Source organism: Oryctolagus cuniculus, chromosome 1 (genome assembly GCF_051225735.1).
Source record: "Oryctolagus cuniculus isolate XC-2025 breed Fujian yellow rabbit chromosome 1, ASM5122573v1, whole genome shotgun sequence".
Lineage (NCBI taxonomy): Eukaryota > Metazoa > Chordata > Mammalia > Lagomorpha > Leporidae > Oryctolagus > Oryctolagus cuniculus.
The window spans coordinates 167,300,732-167,322,535 of record NC_142867.1 but is presented as its reverse complement, the minus strand read 5'-3'; the positions used below and the strand labels follow the sequence as shown (position 1 = coordinate 167,322,535).

The 21,804-nt window shown below is 40.1% G+C and overlaps 1 protein-coding gene and 1 non-coding gene across 35 annotated transcripts in view; both read left to right on the top strand.

The window, feature by feature from the left end:
* The window catches only part of SPATA6L (spermatogenesis associated 6 like), a 110,018-nt gene that overhangs the window by 28,283 nt on the left and 59,931 nt on the right, over window positions 1–21,804 (top strand). For 28 of the 34 annotated variants that reach the window (XR_016210185.1, XR_016237394.1, XR_016210187.1 and 25 more), the window contains one exon: window positions 1,431–1,472. The exons of the other annotated variants lie outside the window; for them this stretch is intronic. Coding sequence is in view for 23 of the 28 variants with exons in the window: in XM_089337376.1 (XP_089193502.1) it covers window positions 1,431–1,472 (42 nt within the window). In the remaining 5 variants the exon portion in view is untranslated. The remainder of the gene's footprint in view (window positions 1–1,430; window positions 1,473–21,804) is intronic. 34 annotated transcript variants of the gene reach the window in all.
* LOC127485314 (small nucleolar RNA U13) lies at window positions 6,940–7,050 on the top strand. The gene has a single exon (XR_007912418.3). It is a non-coding gene; the product is annotated as a small nucleolar RNA U13 (small nucleolar RNA).

Here is a 21,804-nt window from a genome sequence, read left to right as displayed (position 1 = left end):
AAAAGTTATGTTCCATGTCTAATTTGTGATCACAAAGTACATTGTTTTAAGCAAGATTAACTTTTATGTGTTAATGGCTAACAATTAGATTTAGATTTTTTTAAAAAAAGATTTATTTATTTATTTGAAAGGGAGAGTTACAGAGAGAGAGAGGCAGAGAGAGAGAGAGAGATAGAGAGATCTTCCATCTATTGGTTCACTCCTCAAATGTAATGGCCAGAGATAGGCCAGGAGCCAGGAGCTTCTTCTGGGTCTCCCCTATTAGGCCCACACTCTTGAGCCATCTTCCACTGCTTTCCTAGGCACATTAACAGGGAGCTGGATCATAAATGGAGCATCTGGGACTTGAACCAGTACCCATGTGGGATGCCAGCATTGCAAGAGGTGGCTTTACCTGCTACACCACAGCACTGCCCCCTAGATTTTGAATTTTTAAAATGAAAAGTTTATTATTATTTTAGTGCTTTATGCATGTACTTTTTTTTTTTTAACTTTTATTTAATGAATATAAATTTCCGAAGTACGGCTTATGGATTACAATGGCTTCCCCCCCATAACATCCCTCCCACCCGCAACCCTCCCCTTTCCCGCTCCCTCTCCCCCTCCCCTTCCAATCACATCAAGATTCATTTTCGATTCTCTTTATATACAGAAGATCAGTTTAGCATACATTAAGTAAAGATTTCAACAGTTTGCTGCTACACAGAAATATAAAGTGAAAAATAATAGATGATTTTTTAAATGATGATGAAATCAGATCAGACCTATTGTCATGTTTAATCCCAGTGAGAGTCAAGTTGGGAATTGATAATTTCTTCTTCTTTTTCTTTCTTTTTTTTTTTTTACAGAAGATCAGTTTAGCATACATTAAGTAAAGATTTCAACAGTTTATGCATGTACTTTTAAGACACAAATATTGAATCATTTTTGTCAATACTTTGCAGGAGGTAAAATGCTATTTTTTTTTTTTTTTTGACAGGCAGAGTGGACAGTGAGAGAGAGACAGAGATAAAGGTCTTCCTTTGCCGTTGGTTCACCCTCCAATGGCCGCCATGGCCGGCGCGCTGCGGCCGGCGCACCGCGCTGATCCGATGGCAGGAGCCAGGAGCCAGGTGCTTTTCCTGGTCTCCCATGGGGTGCAGGGCCCAAGCACCTGGGCCATCCTCCACTGCACTCCCTGGCCACAGCAGAGAGCTGGCCTGGAAGAGGGGCAACCGGGACAGAATCCGGTGCCCCAACCGGGACTAGCTCTGTTACTCTCACTCCATTCTTTCAGTTTATTAAGTCTTAGTAGTTGTTGGTATTATTTTGGGTTATTGTTATTATTAATGTTATTGATGTAAATGGAATGTTATGATAGTTTTAAACTCATCAATTAATTAAAACCTGGCAATTTTCTGAAATATTAAAATATCATTTTTTCTTTTCAGGCTTCCTAACCAGGTTTGAATTAATTCAACTAGTGCCTCCAGGTAATGTGACAGTAAATGCACTTCTAAATTGCCTTAGGGACAGGCATTGAGCCTGTAGTTAAGATGCTGTTAGTTAAAGCACTTGTGTCTCATATTGGAGTACCTGGGTTCAATACTTGGCTCCGGCTCCTGAATCCACCTTCCTGCTAACAGGAGCAAGTGACTGGGTTCCTGCTACCCATGTGGTAGACGTGGATTGAGTTCCTGGCTTCAGCTGCTCACCTGGAACTGTGGTGGGCTTATGAGGAGAAAATAGATGGGTTCTCTCTGTCTCTGCCTCTCAAATTTTAAAATTTTAAAAATTTACATTGGCTTAATTTAGTTTTGAAAGGATTTTGGCATGAATAAATGGGGATTGTGCATTTAAAATTTATGTTTTTAAATACATAAAACTTTATATGTTTGTAAATTTATGTAAGATTCACTTTGCCTGGCAATCTATTGAATTTTGTTCATTTTCAGAAGAATAACTTTATGGAGTTTGGTGGCAGTGAGCATAATATAAACAGATTCTTTGACTTTTTGTTTTTTTTTATATAGCTAACTGTGAGTAGCATAAAGTGATTTTTTTCAGTCCTACTTCATGTTTCAAATTTTGGCCTTTGTGTTGTAGTAAGTCAGATGTGTATGTGTGTGCATGTTTGTGTGCATGTGCACCTGCCATCTGCTTTTGATTGGCCTGTGAACTAATAATAGCTTTTACATTTTATTGCAATAGAATTCTTATACCATACAATTACAATTTTCATATGTGCAATTCAGTTGTTTTTAGTATATTCACAAGGTTGTTGCAAGCATCACCACTATCTAAATACATAGATATTCATACCCTCAGAAAGAAACCATGTACTCATTTGCAGCCACATTCCTATTCCATTTCTCCCTCAAGTCCTTGGCTGCCACTGATCTGCCTTCTTTTTCTCTTGATTTGCTTACTGTAGACATTTCATATCATGAAAGCCTGTAGCCTTTTATGTCTGGCAACTTAACACTTTGCATGTTTTCAAGCTTCAGCCATGTATCAGGTCTTAATTTCTTCCTATGCCTGAATAATACTGTTTTTTATGGATATACCAAATTTTGCTTATCTGTTCATCAGCCACTAGATGCTTGGGTTGTTCTTTTTGGAAGTTGTGAACAATACTGGTATGAACATTCACACATAAATTATGTATTTATTTTTAGTTTTCTTGAGTATGAACCTCAGGGTAGAATTGCTGGGTCATATGGCTAATTCTGTTTAACTTTCTGGGAACTGACAAGCTATTTTTGGTTTCTGCATTTTTAAATGATTGCAAATTTTTTTTAAAAGAATAGACTAGTGACGTGAAAATTTCACCAAGCATAAATAAAGTTTTATTGGAACATGGCCCACTCATTTATTTAAGAATTGTTTGTAGATACTTTCATGGTGCAATGACAGGGTTGAGTAGTTGTGCGTAGATGACTGGCCCCTCTGATAGAATCATGGGACTCTAGGGCAGACTGTTCTGTGGTGCCTTTGCTTTATGGTATGTCTTTTTTTCTTTTTTCAAGATTTATTTATTTGAAAGGTAAAGCAAGAGGGGGAGGGGAGGAGAGAGAGAGACTCTTCCATCTTCTGGTTTACTTCCCAACAGGCCACAAAATCCCAGGGCTTGACCAGGCCAAAGACAGAGCTAGGAGCTTCTTCTTGGTCTCCCACATGGGTGCAGGGGCCCAAGGACTTGGACCATGTTCTGCTTCCTTCCCAGGCACGTTATCAGGGAGCTGGATTAGAAGCCAAGTAGCCAGGACTGTAACCAGCACTCCAATATGGGATGCTGGTGTTGCAAGCTATGGCTTAACCAACTACAACACAACACTGGCCCATGTGGTATGTCTTGAGTGACATAAAATATAAGCCTTTGAGAAGAGGATAGAGTCTGCCAATTCTCATAAATACATAGTCTCTCAGTATGGCTCTCTGATTTTAGAGTCATCTATGTAGTTTTGTGAGGGCAATACAAAATTTTGGGAAAATGTGCATTATCTCTTAATTCCATTTTTCATTTTTTTTTTAAGTAGTTGAGTGTGTGTGTGTGTATGTGTGTGAGAGAGAGAGGCCAAAAACTCAAAATGCTCTTCTGGTCTTTATTTTTAAACTTTTCTAATTTTTTTCCTTTATGAAAACGCAGATAGCTTCATGGCTTTTCCTTCTTGTAAAAAGCATCCCTAAATCACATAATCCTGAAAGAACTTTTGTTTACATTTTGGTGAACATGTTTTTTGATACTTCTCTGTGGATAAAATCATATACACACATATGAATTATTTTATACTGTCTCACATATTTTCTTCTGTTATTAGTTTTTCTATTATATTATCATTTCCTTTTTTAAAAATTTAAGTTTTTTGTATTTCTTTGAGAAGTAGACAGAGAGAGAGAGGCAGACAGAGAACTCTCATTTACTGATTCCCTCCCTAAATGCCAGCAGTGGCTGGGGCTAGGCCAGGCCTAGAGCTAGGAGCTTGGAACTCAGTCCATGTCTTCTAGATGCATAGCAGATACCCAATTACATCAGCCATCACTTCTGCCTGCCAGCAGGGGTGGAGCCAGGAATCAATGTGGCATATGAGCACCTTACCTGCTAGGCTAAATGCCTGCCTTCCGTATTGTCATTTCTAAAAGCATAGGTTGGCATCATTATTTTTGATGGTTTTAAATAATTTCATTAGTTTATTTATATGTTTTTACAGGGCCATGCACATTGTGTATGTATTGTTTTGGTTCTTAGTTTTCTTATTCTACACTTGTAGTTTACTTGTCATTTTCTATAGCTATATATTTTCCCATAGTGTTGTTAATATTCTTGTTACTGAACATTTAGATTTGTTCTTTCACATTTTTATGAATACCATTTTTTCTGTTAGTATATTTACAAAGACTGAAATTACTTGATTGAACTGTATCTTGTCAACTAGAGAAAAATGCTGCTGTACCACCAGTGGATATTGTACCCTTCCCCACATCCCAGTTCATTCCTTACATCCCTGCTAATGCTGGATATTATCATTTGGAATCATTATGTTTACCAAATGTATAATAATGCTTTAAATTTTTTTACCATACTTTATGGGCTCTCACACTCAGGTTAAAATTTACTTCTTCAAAATTTTCATTTTCCTGTATTATGCTTTCTTTCTTTGTTCTGTTCAAGGTGATGGCCAGTGTCCTTTGATTACTTGTGGAATGATGCCTGGATATAAGCGTTGCACTTCCTTATATATTGCTGATATTTTGACTGAAGTGTTTACTCAGTTATGCTCAATACCTACATATATTTCATCTGTTTTATTATGCTGTCCTGATATTTTATTTTTGTGTGAGCTTTTCTTTTTCTTAAGAGAGCATGGGAGAAGGGAGATGAAGCTTTTGTGAGGGTGTAGCCCTGCAGGCTGTGGATCTTACTGGGGCCAGTCAGACTCCAATGAAGTGCAGTGTGCCCAGGTATCTGTAGTTATTTATGCTTCTTGGTTCTTTGGCAAAGGGATCCCATGGAAACAGACATAAATCCTACTCTTTCTGAGTCTAGAGAGAGATGCTCTTGGATATGTCATATTTTCTTTGATATATAGAACAAAGAAAGTGTTCTCTAACTGCTTTTCAGCCTACAAGTGACAGGCTAAAAATAGGACATTGAGTTTTTTCCATAAATTTTTTTCTATTTGACCCAATTTTATGTTCAAACATATAACCACTGACCAATGAGTTCTGTTTTTATATGCTAGTAAAGTAGATACATGCCGATTTTTGTCTTACTTAAATTTGCATGAATTTGTAAAAAGTTAGCCAATATGTAAATAGTCTCACTGTAAAAATTTTAACACAAAAGCTTATAGAATAGAAAGTTAAGTGGTAGCTAATATATAGAATACACAAAATAATAATGTATATGAGTGAAATTGACGTGAGAAGCCCATGTCTGTATTCCTGAGGATCAGTGCACTTTCTACTTGTTGAATTCTTTATTGGAAGACTAGGCTTGTGATTATATAGTAAACTGAAAGCATGTTATCACAAAAATTAAAAGGAAAATAAGAAGAAGGGAAGGTGGGAAGTATTATTATGTTCTTAAAACTGTATATATGAGGCTGGTGCTGCGGCTCAATAGGCTAATCCTCCGCCTGCAGCGCCGGCACACCGGGTTCTAGTCCTGGTCGGGGCGCCAGATTCTGTCCCAGTTGCTCCTCTTCCAGTCCAGCTTTCTGCTGTGGCCCAGGAGTGCAGTAGAGGTTGGCCCAAATCCTTGGGCCCTGCACCTGCATGGGAGACCGGGGGAGGCGCCTGGCTGGCTTTGGATCAGCGCGATGTGCCAGCCGCGGCGGCCATTGGTGGGTGAACCAACGGTAAAGGAAGACCTTTCTCTCTCTCTCTCTCTCTCACTGTCCACTCTGCCTGTCAAAAACAAAACAAAACAAAAAAACTATGTATGAAATACACAACATCTGTTCCTTTATATAATAATTAAATAAATAAAAAATAATAAGTCAGAAACCTCATTCATCAACAATCCTGGCAGATAACTTCTATTAGCAATGTGTTGTGTATCTGTTTAGACCTTTTAAAATGCATTTAGTACATATACTAAATATATGTGAAAATATTTAGTACTTAGTATTATACACAGGTGTATGTGTGTGTGTCTGTATTTAGGGTTGATTGAATGTACTAAATTTTAGTTTTCTGATCATATGAAAAATGTATGGCAGTCCAAGAGATATTAATTGTTAAAAAGCAAGTTGAAGTATATGTATATTAAACATAAATATATATTTATAACTCTGTTGCTTTTTTATTTTTAAAAATATTTATTTATTTGAAAGGCAGAGTTACAGAGAGAGATAAAGAGATAGAGAGAGAGAGAGAGAGAGGAAGAGACAGAGTGGTCTTCCATCCGCTGATTCACTCCCCAAATGGCCGCAGCAGCTGGGGCTGGGCCAGGCCAGAGCCAGGAGCCAGGAGCCTCTTCCATGTCTCCCATATAGGTGACAGGGGCCCAGAAACTTGGGCTGTCTTCTGCTGCTTTCCTAGATGCATTAGCAGAGAGCAGGATTGGAAGTAGAACAGCTTGGACTTAAACTGGCACTGATATGAGATGCTGGCCTTGCAGGCGGCCATTTTACCTGCTGTGCCAGCCCCTATTTTATTATTTTTAAAAAATATTATTTATTTACTTGAGAGTCAGAGTCACAGAGGTAGACACACACACACACACACACACACACACACAGATTGTCCATTACTGGTTCACTCCTCAAATAGCTGCACCATCCTTGGCTGGGCCTGGCTGAAGCCAGAAGCCAGGAGCTTCTTCCAGGTCTCCCAGTTGGGCACATCTTCCACTGCTTTCCCAGGCACATTAGCAGGGAGCTGGATCAGAAGTGTAGCAGCCAGGACTGGAACTGGTGCCCATTGTATCTTGCTTTTTAAAATACAACGTATCAGATCCCTTTTATGGTCCATAAGCATGATGATTGAATTTATACATGTCTGTGTGAGATATGCCTCCCTCTAAACCTCTAAACCTTATAACATCAGCACAATACCTGTCTGATGTGAAAAAAATATATAATAAAGTAAAATAAAATGAAGTAAATAAAATAAAATGTAACGTATCTTGGACTGCCTTATTTCTCATGTGCCAAGAAATTCATCAGTAAGTAGATTGCAAGACTAGTTGTTTGAAAGTTATGATGATACAAGTTGGGTTTATGTGTATTGGTTAGAACTCAAAAGCTAATAAGATGCAAAATGGGAGCCCCATAATTTGTTTTCTTTTTGTCCATAATCCTTCAATATCAGATTGTAATTTTAGTGTAATTGAATTTGAATTGCTCAGAATAAGTCATTTCACTCAGCTTCAGATGCAGAGCGGTTTGATCCATTAATTTTTTCAGCATGTGTTATTGCAGATGTACTTTGTACAACATATATTCTGTGCCAGTGTTGCCTAGGAAGATGATGCTGATACCACCTGGAATGCAGCAGCAGCTGTGAGCTGTCATCTGCTGCTGGTCTGCGATACTGACTAATTGGGCAAAAGTGATTTGTTAAAGTCTCACATGGACTGCACTTTGGGGTCACATGGGCCACATTTAAGTCCTCATGGACTGGTTTCTTCCTTGGCTGAATTGTTATCTTTTCATTTATTATTTGATATTTTTGCATCACTTTTAAACACACTTATTCTAGTTGAAAAAATCATAGCCATGAAATTGATAAAGTACAAATAACTTAATAATCCAAGTAAGAATACTAAGATTTACATATGTCTTTTTTTTTTTTTTTTTTTTTTTTTTTTTTTTTTTTTTTTTTTTGCTGAAGAATGAAGAATTCTGATGATTTTGCTTCCAAGAAATAAGGATCACTTTGGCTCTTCCCAAGTTTACAAGGGTGGGGAAAAGCAGTGAACACAGGGGGGCAGTGTTATCCTGTTCAACAGGGAGCATGGTGTGTTCTTCCCCTCTTAAAGATGTATATTCATTTAGGCTAAGTCATACTTATTTAGTCAAACTGTATAGTTCTTTTTAATGGTGCCGTTCACTGAAGCAGAGCTTACTAGGCATCTGCAGGGAAAGAATTCCTGCCTTAGATGATTTGGGTTTGAATTTCTACTTTACTGTGTGGCATCATGACAAGTATCTTAAATTCTCAGATCTTTTGTTTCCTTATCTGTAGAGGGAATCCAATGAGACCCCATAACTGGAAGCATGTTGGCAGTTTTTGCTGTGTTCTGTAAATGTTAGATATTTCTCTAAGCAATGTAATTAAAATTATTTCTCTTGAAGTTTCATTTATTTTTTTAGGAAGAAGCTATTCATTGTTCATTGATGGCATTGATGATGTCTATGCTATCAGACTGTTAAGAACGCTGAGTTCTTTCAGACTTCATTTGGCTTGTGAGATATGCTCAGCCTGTGAATATGATGATTATTTATAACTGAGGCCTTGGTGTAACATCCTCTTGATGTACTCCCATTTTCACCCTGGGTGGCAGTTTGGATCTCTAAAAAATGGTCAATCAGAGACACTATATTGAGAAGCTTCACCGCCTTCTCTTTTTTTGTCTACTTTCATTTCAGTCTATTTTTATGCCTGTGATTCCAAAGATAGTGGATGAGCTTGCTTCCAGTTCTGTGACCTCTTGTTTTTATTTAAATTCTTGCTGAAAATGGGATAATGACTAAGAAGCTGGATGCAATGACAAGAACTAGCCAAAAACATAGTAAAGAAGAAAGGAAAAACCTATAGTGCATCCCATATGTGTAGGTTTTGTTTCCAGTAGGCGCGTTGTGATGTAGAGACCACTGTGAAGGGACCACTCATGGGCTGATACGATGGATCAGTCACGGTAGTGAGGTACTGCCACAGTGCCCTGCACCCTCGCGCCCTTGCCATTTGTCCTCACGGTAGCCCCGAGGAACAGTTGATGACTTTTTCATTTACCTAAAGAGGAAACAGAAGTTGAGTTGTTTATATAATTTTCATAAGATTAAGTGGTGGAGCAGGGATTCGAACCCAGCTGTCTGACCCTAGAACCTGAATTCTTAACCACTGTAATATAGGCTTTATTAGAAAGTTGAATTTTGTTGCTGTTGATAGTTGAGGAAATTGGCATATCATTTCCCATTTTCAGGTTGTGCTTCAGAGTCCCTGAATAGAATGAGAGTCTGGTATTGGCCATCAGTGGTGGGGAAGTTGTGCTTGTCAATGTAAAAGGAGCACTGACAAGAAAGGAGGCCTGGCAAGACTAGTAAATGAAGCAGGTGACTGATCTCCTAGAATTAGTTCCACTTTTCCACCTGTCTCTCCACTTTCCTCTTTATCTCTTTACTTTTAGTAACTCAATCTCGTGAAACCATGGTGTTTATAATTTATAGTTATGCATTTATTTTTGTGTTTAATATATGAACTTTAAAAACTGTATTAGTAATTTCTAATGTATAATTGCGGCTTGTAAGTGCCAGCAGGACAGGAACTATGCCCAACTTGTTCATTAGTATACATTCAGTGGCTAGAACTCTTGGCATATAGTAGGTTCTCAGGTAAATGTTTCTTTAATGTATGAATGAAATAACATAACTGAAAAATGAAGGAAGGCTTCCTCAACACCAGTTGGGTTACCTGGCCTGAGAACATGGAGCAATAAAACCTTCACAGCCTTCCTCCAAGGCAGGCACCCTAGGGGGAGCACTTATGCCTGGTGCCAGGTGGGCTACCCAGCCCAATAGCACTGAGTAGTAAAACCTGGGAGGAATTTTCTTTGTCATGGAGAATGAGGGGAAGGAGAAACAGCAGCTGGATCTTTTCCCTTATAAGCCACAATCTCCATTTAACCATGTAACCTTGCTTTCCCCAGTCTGAGTGATTGGGCACTCTCCGATCCTGCTCCATCCATTCTGACAGGCGCCCTAACCCCAATAAACCTTGCTACTTTGCTTACTACTGCAATAAAAAAAAAAAAAAAAAGGAAGGATAGAATTGGAAAAGATCTCACGGAACACTTAGTATCCCCTCTCTTGCTTTTTTTGTGATTATTAGAAACTGAATCTCTGCCGGCGCCGTGGCTCACTTGGCTAATCCTCTGCCTGCGGTGCCGGCACCCCGGGTTCTAGTCCTGGTGGGGGTGCCGGGTACTAGTCCCAGTTGCTCCTCTTCCAGTCCAGCTCTCTGCTGTGGCCCAGGAGGGCAGTGGAGGATGGCCCAAGTGCTTGGGCCCCTGTACCCGCATGGGAGACGGGGAGGAAGTACCCAGCTCCTGGCTTTGGATTGGCGTAACGCCGGCCGTAGTGGCCTTTAGGGGAGTGAACCAATGGAAGGAAGACCTTTCTCTCTATCTCTCTCTCACTGTCTGTAATCTTTAATTCTCTCTCTCTTTCTCTCTCACTGTCTAACTCTGCCTGGAAAAAAACAAAAACAAAAACAAAAAACTGAATCTCTGAATCTCTAAGAAGGTACCTAATGCTTATTGAGTGGCTAATGTAATCAGGAACTTAAGTTACCTCATTTGAATCCTTATGTTCATTCATTCCAGAAGCATTTTATGTTACAGGCTCTGTTCCACAGGTTTGCGGACAGTGTCCAGGATGCTACACTTTACCTCCCTTTTCTGAACATCACTGAAAACATCTGTCTTTAATGATATTTCCAGGAGCCTGTGAAGGATACTGACAGTGTGGCTGGCCCCTTTTCACTATGACTGTCTTGGCTAGGTCCTGTTTGGTGGGACTGCCCTGAGTTCACACGTTGCTGGGGATAGTCTTGCTAGAAATAGAATAATGAGTAGAAAGAACAAAGTCATTGGAACACTTATGGAAGCAGACCCTAAATAAATTCATGATCAAAAAGATCAGTTAGCAATAAGTATTGTGTTAAAAAATAGGGTGATTTGATAGGAAGTGGCAGGAAAGGAATGTTCCTTTGGGTTGAGTTACCACCTTTACTGAAGAGATAACATTTAAACCCAGGCTGTCATTCAGTAGGAGGGAGTCAGCCTTGTAATGATCTAGGGAAGGTGAAGAACAATAGGGCAAAACTCAAATTAAAGGTAAACTTGGTGTGTTTGAGGGAGAGCAAGAAAGACATCAGGGATACAGGGAAAATTCAAGGAGGAGAGTGGTCATGAAGTAGGAGCGTAATGAGAGGCCTGTGTAGAGGCTTGAAGGCTAGGGTAAGACTTTATTCTACTATGATGGGAAATCTGTTGGAGGGGTTCTAGCAGGCAAAAGGTAGAGAGAGAAAGAGAGAGAGAGAGAGATCCCCCCCATCTGCAGGTTAACTCCCCAAATGCCAGGAAGCTGGATGTTCAGTCCAGGTCTCCCACATTAGCAGCAGGGATCCAGAGACTTGAGCCATCACTTGCTGCCTCCAAGGGTCTGCATTAACAGGAAGCTGGACTTGAGAGCAGAACCAGGACTCCAGCTGGGCACTCAGAAAGAGGACGGGTGTCCCAAACTACATTTTTTTTTTAATCTTTTATTTAATGAATATAAATTTCCAAAGTACGACTCATGTGTTACAATGGCTTCCCCCCCCCATACCGTCCCTCCCACCCACAACCCTCCCCTTTCCCACTCCCTCTCCCCTTCCATTCACATCAAGATTCATTTTCGATTATCTTAATATACAGAAGATCAGCTTAGTATACCTTAAGTAAGTATTTCAACAGTTTGCTCCCACACAGAAACATAAAGTGAAAAATAATAGATGATTTTTTTAAATGATGATGAAATCAGATCAGACCTATTGTCATGTTTAATCCCAGTGAGAGTCAAGTTGGGAATTGATAATTTCTTTCTTTCTTTTTTTTTTTTTTTTTTTTTTTTTTACAGAAGATCAGTTTAGTGTACATTAAGTAAAGATTTCAGTCGTTTGCACCCCCATAGAAACACAAAGTGAAATATACTGTTTGAGTACTCGTTATAGCATTAAGCCTCAGTGTACAGCACGTTAAGGACAGAGATCCTACATGAGGAGTAAGTGCACAGTGACTCCTGTTGTTGACTTTACCAATTGACACTCCTGTTTATGGCATCAGTAATCTCCCTATGCACCAGCCAAACTACATTTTAACTACTGCACCAAACGCCTGCCCCTGAGGTGTTTAAATATCACAGTGGGTAGAGGATGGTTTTGGGGGCAAGAAGATCCATGAGGGGGCGATGGCAATAGTGAAGGAGTGAGGAAGGTGGTACAGGCTTAGATCACAGCTGGAGCTAAAAGATGGAAAGAAGAGGATGAATTTTAGGATATACTTTGGGAATAGAGTCAACAAGACTTACTAATGGGTTACTGTCAGGGTGAGCCTTGAAAGATGAACAAGACTTCAATAGGATGAGACGGAAGGAATGGCAGCAGTTGTGTAAGATACCTTGCAGTGTCTTCTACCTTGCAGAGTAAGGCAGAGCCAACCTTAGTCCATTGTGACTGGAGAATGTCTGGGTTGAGAAAAGTGGAAAGGAGCGGTATTTTCTTTTCTTTTAAAGATTTATTTATTTGAAAGTTAGAGTTACACAGAGAGAGAAGGAGAGGCAGAGGGAGAGAGGTCTTTCATCCGCTGGTTTATTCCCCAATTGGCTGTAATGGCCAGAGCTATGCCGATCTGAAGCCAGGAGCCAGGAGCTTCCTCTGGGTCTCACATGGGTGCAGGGACCCAAGGACTTGGGCCATCTTCTACTGCTTTCCCAGGCCATTGCAGAGAGCTGGATCAGAAGTGGAGCAGCTAGGTCTTGAACTGGCGCCCATGTGGGATGCTGGCACTACAGGCAGCGACTTTATCTGCTATACCACGGTGCTGGCCCCAGGAGCGGTATTATGATGAAAAATATAGGGATGGGTGTTTGGCACAGCATTTAAGATCTGATTGGGGCACTTGCTTCCTATATTGGAGTTCCTGGGTCCCAGTTCCAGTTTTTCCAATTCCAGCTTCCTGCTAATGCGCACCCTGGGAGACAGCAGATAATGGTTTAGTACTTGGGTCCCTGTCACCCATGTGGGATACCTGGTGCCTTGGTTTCAGCCTGGCCTAGCCTTGGCTAGTAGGGACTTTTGCATAGTGAACTAGCAAGTGGAAGAGCTCCATCCCTCTGCCTTTCAAATAAAATGAAAACAAATAAACAATTTTTAAGCAGATTTATTCTATTTATTTGAAAGTTACAGAGAGAGGTAGAGACAGAGACAGAGAGAGAGATATCTTCCATTCTCTGATTCATTCCCCAAATGGCTGCAACAGCCAGAGCTGGGCCAATCCAAAGCCAGGAGCCAGGATCTTCCTCTGGGTTTGGTGGGTGCAGGAGCCCGAGGACTTTGGGTATCCTCCGCAGCCCTCACAGGCACATTAGCAGGGAGCTGGATCAAAAGTAGAGCAGCCTGGACTTGAACCAGAGCCCATATGGAATGCTGGTACTGCAGGCCAGGGCTTCAACCCACTGTGCCACAGTATCAGATGCAACAATTTTCTTAAAGTTTTCTTTAAAAACAGAGAGAAGAAAAATATAGAATACTTTCTTTTTGTACTTTGAGCCTTTCTTCATTATAACCCAAAGGTTCATATTAATTGGAATAAGTAAGAAGAAATTAATACATCATATTATTTGATTACAGTTATTTTCTTTCTTTTTTTATTTATTTGAAAGGCAGAGCTACAGACAGAGGCAGAGAGCAGAGAGAGAGAGAGATCTTTTTTTTTTTTTTTTTTGACAGGCAGAGTTAGGGAGAGAGAGACAGCTGAAAGAAAGGTCTTCCTTTTTCTGTTGGTTCACCCCCCGAAGTGGTTGCTATGGCTGGCGTGTTGCAGCCAGCGCACTGTGCCGATCCAAAGCTGGGAGCCAGGTGCTTCCTCCTGGTCTCCCATGCGGGTGCAGGGCCCAAGGATCTGGGCCATGCTCCACTGCACTCCTGAACCAAAGCAGAGAGCTGGACTGGGAGAGGAGCAACCAGGACAGAACCAGCACCCCAACCGGGACTAGAACCCATGGTGCTGGCGCTGCAGGCAGAGGATTAGCCTGGTGAGCCACGGCGCTGGCTGATTACAGTTATTTTCTACAGCTGATGTGCCAAAAATTCCTCAGAATTCTTCTCACAAGTAAAATGACAGTCATCAAACAGCAAAAGAACCTACCTCATTGGCTATAGTGACTTTTTTCTCCTAGAAACCTTTTATTTAAGGAATGCAAGCTTCATATATTTCATAATTAGAACTTTTTTTTTTTTTTTTTGACAGGCAGAGTGGACAGTGAGAGAGAGAGACAGAGAGAGAAAGGTCTTCCTTTGCCGTTGGTTCACCCTCCAATGGCCGCCGCTGCAGCCGGCGCACCGCGCTGATCCGATGGCAGGAGCCAGGATCCAGGTGCTTTTCCTGGTCTCCCATGGGGTGCAGGGCCCAAGCACCTGGGCCATCCTCCACTGCACTCCCTGGCCATAGCAGAGAGCTGGCCTGGAAGAGGGGCAACCGGGACAGAATCCGGCGCCCTGACCGGGACTAGAACCCGGTGTGCCGGCGCCGCAAGGTGGAGGATTAGCCTATTGAGCCACGGCGCCGGCCTCATAATTAGAACTTTAGGAACATGATAATTCTTCCCACTGTACCCACCCTCCTACCCATTCCCACTCTTCTTCCTCCTCCCTCTGCTAGCTCTTATTTTTTTCTAAGATCTATTTTAATTAACTATACACATATGATTAACTCTATGTTAAGAGTTCAGCAAATAGTATGAAAAAAAAAAAAAACTTGTTCCTTAACAGTCAGGACAAGGGCTATTCAAAGTCCTTGCTTCTCAAAGTGTCAATTTCACTTTTACAGATTGCCTTGTAGGTGCTCTATTAGTTATCACAGGTCAGGGAGAACATAGGGTGTTTGTCCCTTTGGAACTGGCTTATTTCACGAAGTATGATGTTTTCCAGTTTCATCCATTTTGTTGCAAATGACTACATTTCTTTTTTTTATTTGACAGGTAGAGTTATAGACAGTGAGTGAGAGAGAGACAGAAAGAAAGATGTTCCTTCCATTGGTTCACTTCCCAAATGGCCACCATGGCCGGTGCTGCGTGGATCCAAAGCCAGGAGCCAGGTGCTTCTTCCTGGTCTCCCATGCAGGTGCAGGAGCCCAAGCACTTGGGCCATCCTCCACTGCCCTTCTGGGCAACAGCAGAGAGCTGGACTGGAAGAGGAGCAACCGGGACAAGAACCAGCACCCATATGGGATGCCGGCACCGCAGGCATAGGATTAACAAAGTGAGCCTCGGCGCCAACCCTAGCATTTCTTTTAACTAATGTGTAGTATTCCATGGTGTACATATCCCATAATTTCTTTATCCAGTCTTCAATTGATGGGCATTTAGATTGATTTCATATCTTAGCTATTGTGAATTGAGCTGCAATAACCATGGGTTTACAGATAACTCTTTTATATACTGATTTCATTTCCTTTGGGTAAATTCCCTGGAGTGGGATGGCTGAGTCATGTGGTAGGTCTACATTTGGCTTTCTGAGATATCTCCATACTGTCTTCCATGGTGGCTTTACCAGTTTACATTCTTACCAACAGTGGATTAGGGTACCTTTTCCCCCACAACCTTTTCAGCATTTGTTGATTTCTGTGAAAACCATTCTGACTGGGGGGAGGTAAATCCTCATTGTAGTTTTTACTTGCATTTCCCTGATGGCTAGCGATCCTGAGCATTTTTTCATGTGTCTGTTGGCCATTTGGATTTCATCTTTTGAAAAATGCCTTTTGAGTCCTTGGCCCATTTATTAATTCTTCACTGGGTTGTTTGTTTTGGTGTTGTTGAATTTCTTGATCTCTTTGGATATTCTGGTTATTTATCCTTTATTAGTTGCATAGTTTGCAAATAATTTCTCCCATTCTGTTGGTTGCCTCTTCACTTTGCTGAGTGTTTCTTTTGCAGTACAGAAGCTTCTCAATTTGATATAATTCCATTTGTCAATTTTGGCTTTGATTGCCTGTGCTTCTGGGGTATTTTCCAAGAATTCTTTGCCTATGCCAGTGTCTTGCAGGGTTTCCCCAATGTTCTCTAATAATTTGATGGCATCAGGTCATAAATTTAGGTCTTTGATCCATTTTGAGTAGATTTTTGTGTAAAGTGTAAGGTAGGGGGTCTTGCATCATACTTCTGCATGCAGAGTTCCAATTTTCCCAGCACCATTTGTTGAAGAGACTGTCTGCTACAAGGATTGATTTTAGCTCCTTTGTCAAAGATAAGTTGGTTGTAGCTGTGTGGATTGATTTCTGGCATTTCTGTCTGTTCCATTGCTCTATCCATCTGTTTTTGTACCAGTACCAGGCTGTTTTGATTGTAAGTGCCTATAATGTGTCTTAAAATCTGGTATTGTGATGTCTCCAGCTTGTTTTTTGTTGTATAAGATTGCTTTAGCTATTTGGAATCTCCTGTGTTTCCATATGAATTTCGGCATAATTTTTTCTTTTTTTAATATTTTATTTTATTTATTTGACAGGTAGTGTTACAGACAATGAGAGGGAGAGACAGAAAGGTCTTCCATCTGCAGGTTCACTCCCCAAACGGCAGCAATGGTCGGAGCTGGGCCGATCCAAAGCTAGGAGCCAGAAGCTCCTCCAGGTCTCCCATGCAGCTACAGGGGCCCAAGGACTCGAGCCATCTTCTACTGCTTTTCCAGGCCATCAGTAGAGAGCTGGATCAGAAGAGGCACAGCCGGGACTAGAACTACACCCATATGGGATGCCGGTGCGCTGGCTCCTCAGTGTCATTTTTTCTATATCTGAGAAGAATGTCTTTGGATTTTGTTTAGTATTGTGTTGAATCTGTAAATTGCTTTTGGTAGTAGGCACATTTTGATAATATTGATTCTTCCAGTCCATGACCATGGAAGATTTTTTCTTTTTTTTTTTTTTCATATCTTCTTCTGTTTCTTTCTTTAATGTTTTGTAATTCTCATCATACAGATCTTGGACATCCTTGGTTAAATTTATTCCAAGGTATTTGATTTTTTTTTTTGTAGCTATTGTGAATGGGATTGATCTTTGAAGTTCTTTCTCAGCTGTGGCATTATCTCTGTATACAAAGGTTGTTGATTTTATATTATGCCACTTTACCAAACTCTTCTATGGGTTCCCACAATCTTTAGTGGAGTCTTTTGGATCCAGTATATATAGAATCATGTCATCTGCAAATAGTGATAGTTTGACTTCCTCCTTCCCAATTTGTATCTCTTTGATTTCTTTTTCTTGCCTAACAACTCTGGCTAAAACTTCTAGGACTGTATTGAATAGCAGTAGTGAGAGTGGGCATCCTTATCTGGTTCTTGATCTCAGTGAGAATGCTTCCAGCTTTTCACCATTGAATAGGATGTTGACTGTGGGTTTGTCTAGATTGCCTTGATTGTGTTGAGGAATGTTCCTTCTATACCCAATTTGCTTCGAATTTTCATCATGAAAGGGTGTTCTATTTTGTTGAATGCTTATCTGCATCTATTGAGTTAATCATATGGTTTATGTTCTTCAATTTGTTAATGTGGTGTATCACATTGATTGATTTGCAAATGTTAAACCATCACTGCAAAATTGGGATAAATCCCACTTGGTCCTGGTGAATGGTCTTTCTGATGTGTAGTTGGATTCAATTGGCTAGTATTTTGTTTAAGATTTTTGTGACTATGATCATCAGGGAAATTGGTCTGTAGTTCTCTTTCTCTATTGTATCCTTTTCAGATTTAGGAATTAAGGTGATTCTGTCTTCATAGAAGAATTTTGGGAGGATTCCCTCACTTTCAGTTGTTTTTAATAGCTTGAGAAGAATTGGAGTTAGTTCTTTTTTTCATTTTTTTATTTAATAAATGTGAATTTACAAAGTGCAACTTTTGCATTGTTATGGCTTTCTCCAGCCACCTCCCTCCCGCCCGCAGCCCTCCCATCTCCCAATCCCTCTCCCATACCACACTTCATCAAGTTGCATTTTCAATTATCTTTATATACAGAAGATCAACTTAGTATATATTAAGCAAAGATTTCAACAGACTGTACCCACACAACCACAAAAGATATAGTGTACTCTTCGACTAGTAGTGTTATTTTTAACTTTCATAGTAAAACACATTAAGGACAGAGATCCTATGTGGGGAGCATATGCCCAGTGACTCTGTTGTTGATTTCTTGATCTCTTTGGATATTCTGGTTACTTATCCTTTATTAGTTGCATAGTTTGCAAATAATTTCTCCCATTCTGTTGGTTGTCTCTTCACTTTGCTGAGTGTTTCTTTTTTTTGTTTGTTTCTTTTATTTTTGACGTCAGCAATCACCCAAGGCTCTTGCCATGAGCTATCGAGGCTATGGAAGCCCCTTGAGTTCACCAACTCTGAACTTGTTTAGTCAAGGCCATATCACAGTGGAGGTTCCTTCCTCCCTTCAGAGAAAGGTGCCTCCTTCTTTGATGGCCTGTTCTTTCTGCTGGGGTCTTGTTCACTGAGATCTTTCATTTAGGTTGTTTTTGCCACAGTGTCTTAGCTTTCCATGCCCGTGAGACTCTCATGGACCTTTTAGCCAGATCCAAATGTTCCAAGGGTTGATTCTGAGGCCGGAGTGCTGTTTAGGGTGTTTGCCATTCTATGAGTCTGCTGTGTGTCCATCTTCCCCCACAGGATCATTCTCTCTCTTTTAATTCTAGCCTTCATTATTTGCAGATACTGGTCTTATTTGTGAAATCTCTTCGACACTTAACCTATCTTTTTGATCAATTATGTACTTAAAATTATCACTTTAACAAGTGAGCTGGCATTGGTACATGCCTCCTTCATAAGATTGAATTGGAATCCCCTGGCACATTTCTAACTCTACCATTGGAGGTAAGTCCGAGTGAGCATGTGCCAACCTGTATATTTCCTCCCTATTTCCACTCTTATATTTAACAGAGATCACTTTTCTGTTAATTTTAAACGTCTAAGAATAATTGTATATTAATTACAGAGTTCAATCCAGTGGTTTAAGTAGAACAAAAAGAACAACAACAAAAAAATACTAAAAGGAATAAAATAGTAAGTTGTTCCTCAACAGTCAAGACAAGGGCTGATCATGTCATTGTTTCTCATAGTGTCCATTCCACTTCAACGGGTTTCCTTTTAGATGCTTGTTTAGTTATCATTGATCAGGGAGAACATATGATATTTGTCCCTTTTGGACTGGCTTATTTCATTCAGCATGATGTTTCCCAGCTTCTTCCATTTTGTTGTAAATGCCCGGATTTCATTGTTTTTTACTGCTGTATAGTGTTCCATAGAGTACATATCCCATAGTTTCTTTATCCAGTCATCAGTTGATGGGCATTTAGGTTGATTCCATGTGTTAGCTATTGTGAATTGAGCTACAACAAACATTGAGGTGCAAACAGCTCTTTTTTCCCCATTTAATTCCATTTGGGTAAATTCCAAGGAGTGGGATGGCTGAGTCCTGTAGTAGGGCTATATTCAGGTTTCTGAGGACTCTTCAAACTGTGTTCCATAGTGGCTTTACCAGTTTGCATTCCCACCAACAGTGGATTAGTGTCCTTTTTTCCCTCACATCCTCGCCAGCGTCTGTTGTCAGTTGATTTCTGTATGTAAGCCAATCTAACCGGAGTGAGGTGAAACCTCATTGTGGTTTTGATCTGCATTTCCCTGATGGCTAGGGATCCTGAACATTTTTTCATGTGTCTGTTGGCCATTTGGATTTCCTATTTTGAAAAATGTCTGTTAAGGTCCTTGGCCCATCTTTTTATTGGGTTGTTTGTTTTGTTTCTGTGAAGTTTCTTTCATTTTATAGATTCTAGTTGTTAATCCTTTATCTGTTGTGTAGTTTGCAAATAACATCTCCCATTCTGTTGGTTGCCTCTTCACTTTCCTGTTTCTTTTGCTGTAAAGAAACTTTTCAAGTTGAGGTAATCCCATTTGTTTATTTTATCTTTGATTACCTGTGCCACTGGGGTCTTCTCCAGGAATTCTTCGCCTGTTACAATGTTGAAGGATTCCCCTATGCTCTCAATTAGTTTCATGGTGTCGTGGCGTGTCTCTAGTTCTTTGATCCATGTTGAGTGGATTTTTGTAAAAGGTGTAAGGTAGGGGTCTTGCTTCATACTTTGACATGTGGACATCCAGTTTAACCAGCACTATTTGTTGAAGAGGCTGTCCTTGTTCCAGAGGTTGGTTTTAGGTCCTTTGTCAAATATGAGTTGGTTATAGATGTTTGGATCGATCTCCGGTGTTTCTATTCTGTTCCATTGTTCTATCCATCTGTTTTTGTACCAGTACCAGGCTGTTTTGATTATAACTGCCCTGTAGTATGTCTTGAAGTCTGGAATTGTGATGCCTCTGGCTTTGTTTTTATTGTAGCTTTTTATAGCTTTTTATAGCTTTAGCTATTCTCGGTCTCCTGTTTCTCCATATGAATTTCAGCATCATTTTTTCTAGGTCTTTGAAGAATGACTTTGGTATTTTGATTGGTATTGCATTGAACTTGTAAATTGCTTTTGGGAGAATGGACATTTTGATGATATTGATTCTTCTAATCCATGAGCATGGCAGGTTTTTCCATTTTTTTGTGTGTCTTCTTCTATTTCTTTCTTTAATGTTTTGTAATTTTCATCATAGAGGTCTTTGACATCCTTGGTTAAATTTATTCCAAGGTACTTGATTGTTTTTTTTTTTTTTTGAGTTGGTTTTATTATTGATTTCTTTTTTTTAACTTTTATTTAATGAATATAAATTTCCAAAGTACGACTTATGGATTACAATGGCTTCCCCCCCATAACGTCCCTCCCACCTGCAACCCTCCGCTTTCCCACTCCCTCTCCCCTTCCATTCACATCAAGATTCATTTTCGATTCTCTTTATATACAGAAGATAAGTTTAGTGTATATTAAGTAAAGATTTCAACAGTTTGCTCCCACACAGAAACATAAAGTGAAAAATAATAGATGATTTTTTAAATGATGATGAAATCAGATCAGACCTACTGTCATGTTTAATCCCAGTGAGAGTCAAGTTGGGAATTGATAATTATTTCTTCTTCTTCTTCTTCTTCTCCTCCTCCTCCTCCTTCTTTTTTTTTTTTTTACAGAAGATCAGTTTAGTATACATTAAGTAAAGATTTCAACAGTTTGAACCCCCATAGAAACACAAAGTGAAATATACTGTTTGAGTACTCATTATAGCATTAAGTCTCAATGTACAGCACATTAAGGACAGAGGTCCTACATGAGGAGTAAGTGCACAGTGACTCCTGTTGTTGACTTTACAAATTGACACTCCTGTTTATGGCATCAGTAATCTCCCTATGCTCCGGTCATGAGTTTCCAAGGCTATGGAAGCCCCTTGAGTTCTCCAACTCTTATCTTGTTTAGACAAGGTCATAGTCAAAGTGGAGGTTCTCTCCTCCCTTCAGAGAAAGGTACCTCCTTCTTTGAAGACCTGTTCTTTCCACTGGGATCTCACTCACAGAGATCTTTCATTTAGGTTTTTTTTTTTTTTTCTTTGCCAGAGTGTCTTGGCTTTCCATGCCTGAAATACTCTCATGGGCTTTTCAGCCAGATTGGAGTGCCTTTAGGGCTGATTCTGAGGCCAGAGTGCTGTTTAGGACATCCGCCATTCTATGAGTCTGCTGAGTATCTCACTTCCCATGTTGGATCACTCTCCCCTTTATTTATTCTATCGGTTAGTGTTAGCAGGTACTAGACTTGTTTATGTGCTCCCTTTGACTCTTAGTCCTTTCATTATGATCAATTGTGAACTGAAATTGATCACTTGGACTGGTGAGATGGCATTGGTACATGCCACTTTGATGGGATTGAA